The 1,750-nt window shown below is 58.8% G+C and overlaps 1 protein-coding gene across 1 annotated transcript; it reads right to left on the bottom strand.

Annotated features, from left to right (window-relative positions):
* Positions 1–202: 202 nt before the first annotated feature.
* LOC123131310 (E3 ubiquitin-protein ligase PUB23) lies at positions 203–1,750 on the bottom strand. Its single transcript, XM_044551009.1, has one exon. The coding sequence runs from the start codon at positions 1,648–1,650 to the stop codon at positions 382–384; it is 1,269 nt and encodes a 422-aa protein (XP_044406944.1). The 5' UTR covers positions 1,651–1,750; the 3' UTR covers positions 203–381.

Below are 1,750 nucleotides of genomic sequence, written 5' to 3'. Positions count from 1 at the left end.
GCAATGTGAATCATTGATGACAATTCTTGTAGATAATTACAACATAAATTAAAAGAGAGCAATGTGCTTCTCCTAGGCTAGTCATAGAGTTGGGAGTAACTTAGATTAGTGTCATGCATATAGCACTAGTCCATGTTACTACCTTTATTGTGCAAAGTAACATCCGAAAAGTAATATCATATATATGATTGCATTTATTAGATTGTAGACTCAATTTGCTTTGGATTGCATTGTGTTACAGTAACATGTTATGTTACTTCAAACACCTCTCTTGTCATTAACTACATGTACATAAGCAAATTTGTCTTGAAATGCGCTATATTACTAGCTAAGTTACCCTACCTATGACCAGCCTAATAAACGACGATCGGCGTGATGAAATCAGCAAGGGTAATATGCCTTGAGGTGCACTTGCAAGCATGGGGAGTCCTTCCAAACCCTAGCGTGCATCTTGAGCAGCTCCTTGGCCTTGGCCCTGGCTCGCTCGCCGGCGTCCACTTGTAGAACCAACAGCAGCTTCGCCACCACCCCGACGGCCAGCATCTCCCGCAGCACGGCTGGTGTCGGCGAATGCATTGCCACGGCGTGCAGAGCGCGCACCGCGCTCTCGGTTGTGGTCAGTGAGACCCGCATAGCCTTCTTGGCCATGATGGCCAGCCCCGCCGGGTGCGCCACCAGGTCCGACCGCCCCTCCGCACAGCCGCAGAGGTGGTCGATAGCCACCACCGCCAGCTCGGTCGGGTGCCGCCCACCGTCGTCGAGGAGCAGCTCCACCAGCACAGTCATCGCGCCGGCCTCCGCGGCCTTGACGCGGTTCCGGCCCCACGGGCACAGCCGGCACAAGACGTTCAGCGCGGCCTTCACCGCCTTGGCGGACACCCTGTCGGACACCACGCGCACCACCTCCTGCACCACCTCGGTTCTCACCGCCATGATACGCGCCGGCTCCATCACCGAGACCATCGCCTTCAGCAGGAGGATGCCGTAACAGCGGGACCGGTAGCTCGGTCGCCGCAGCATGCACACCAGTGTGTCCAAGAAGTCTAGGTTTTCCTCGAGGATACGGACAAGGCTTTTCTTGGACGGCTTGAGCGAGCAGATGACGCTGAGCGCTTCCTCCTCCGGCGAGCTCGTGGACGTCGGGGAATCCAGCGACAGTTCTGACAAATCTTCTGCCGACTTGGACGTGGTGGCATGGTTCCTGACGACAGAGACGAGGAACTCGACGGCCCCGGGCGTGGCCTCGACGCAGCGCCTGTTGCGGTCGCTCTCGGCGACGATGTCCTTGATCTCCCGGAGCGCGGCCAGCTCCTTCTGCCGGCCGGCGCCGCGTCCCTCTTCGACTATCTCGGCGACGCGGCAGGCGTCAAGGGGCGGGCGCGGGGTGGGGAAGCGCTCGACGGCGTGCAGAGCGCACCAGGCCTGGGTGAGGCGGCGGAGCGTGTGGTTGGGCGTGGCCTCCCGGTCGGCCTCCGCGAGCTTTTGCTGCGTGATGGGGCAGGTGGCGTGGCCGTCGGAGAGCCAGCGCTCGATGCTGCAGCGGTCGTAGGTGATGCCGGTGGCGAGCGTGACGGGGTCCCGCATGATCTCCAGCGAGATCGGGCAAAGGAAGTACGGCGGCACCTCCACCGACGGCCCCTCCATCGCCATAGCCTGCTGTACGATTGAAGAAGAAGCTAGCTCGCGAAAGATTGATCGTGGAATGGAACTGGTGGAGAGCGAATGAAGAAGCTAAGAAAAGCAGACCAAG

The sequence above is a fragment of the Triticum aestivum genome, chromosome 6A, assembly GCF_018294505.1.
Source record: "Triticum aestivum cultivar Chinese Spring chromosome 6A, IWGSC CS RefSeq v2.1, whole genome shotgun sequence".
NCBI classification, from domain to species: domain Eukaryota; kingdom Viridiplantae; phylum Streptophyta; class Magnoliopsida; order Poales; family Poaceae; genus Triticum; species Triticum aestivum.
The sequence above is the reverse complement of the archived record's forward strand: the minus strand, read 5'-3'. Positions and strand labels throughout refer to the sequence as shown.

Coding starts and splice junctions, on each gene's coding strand:
- LOC123131310 (XM_044551009.1), bottom strand. CDS start 1,650: ATGGCGATGGAGGGGCCGTCGGTGGAGGTGCCGCCGTACTTCCTTTGC.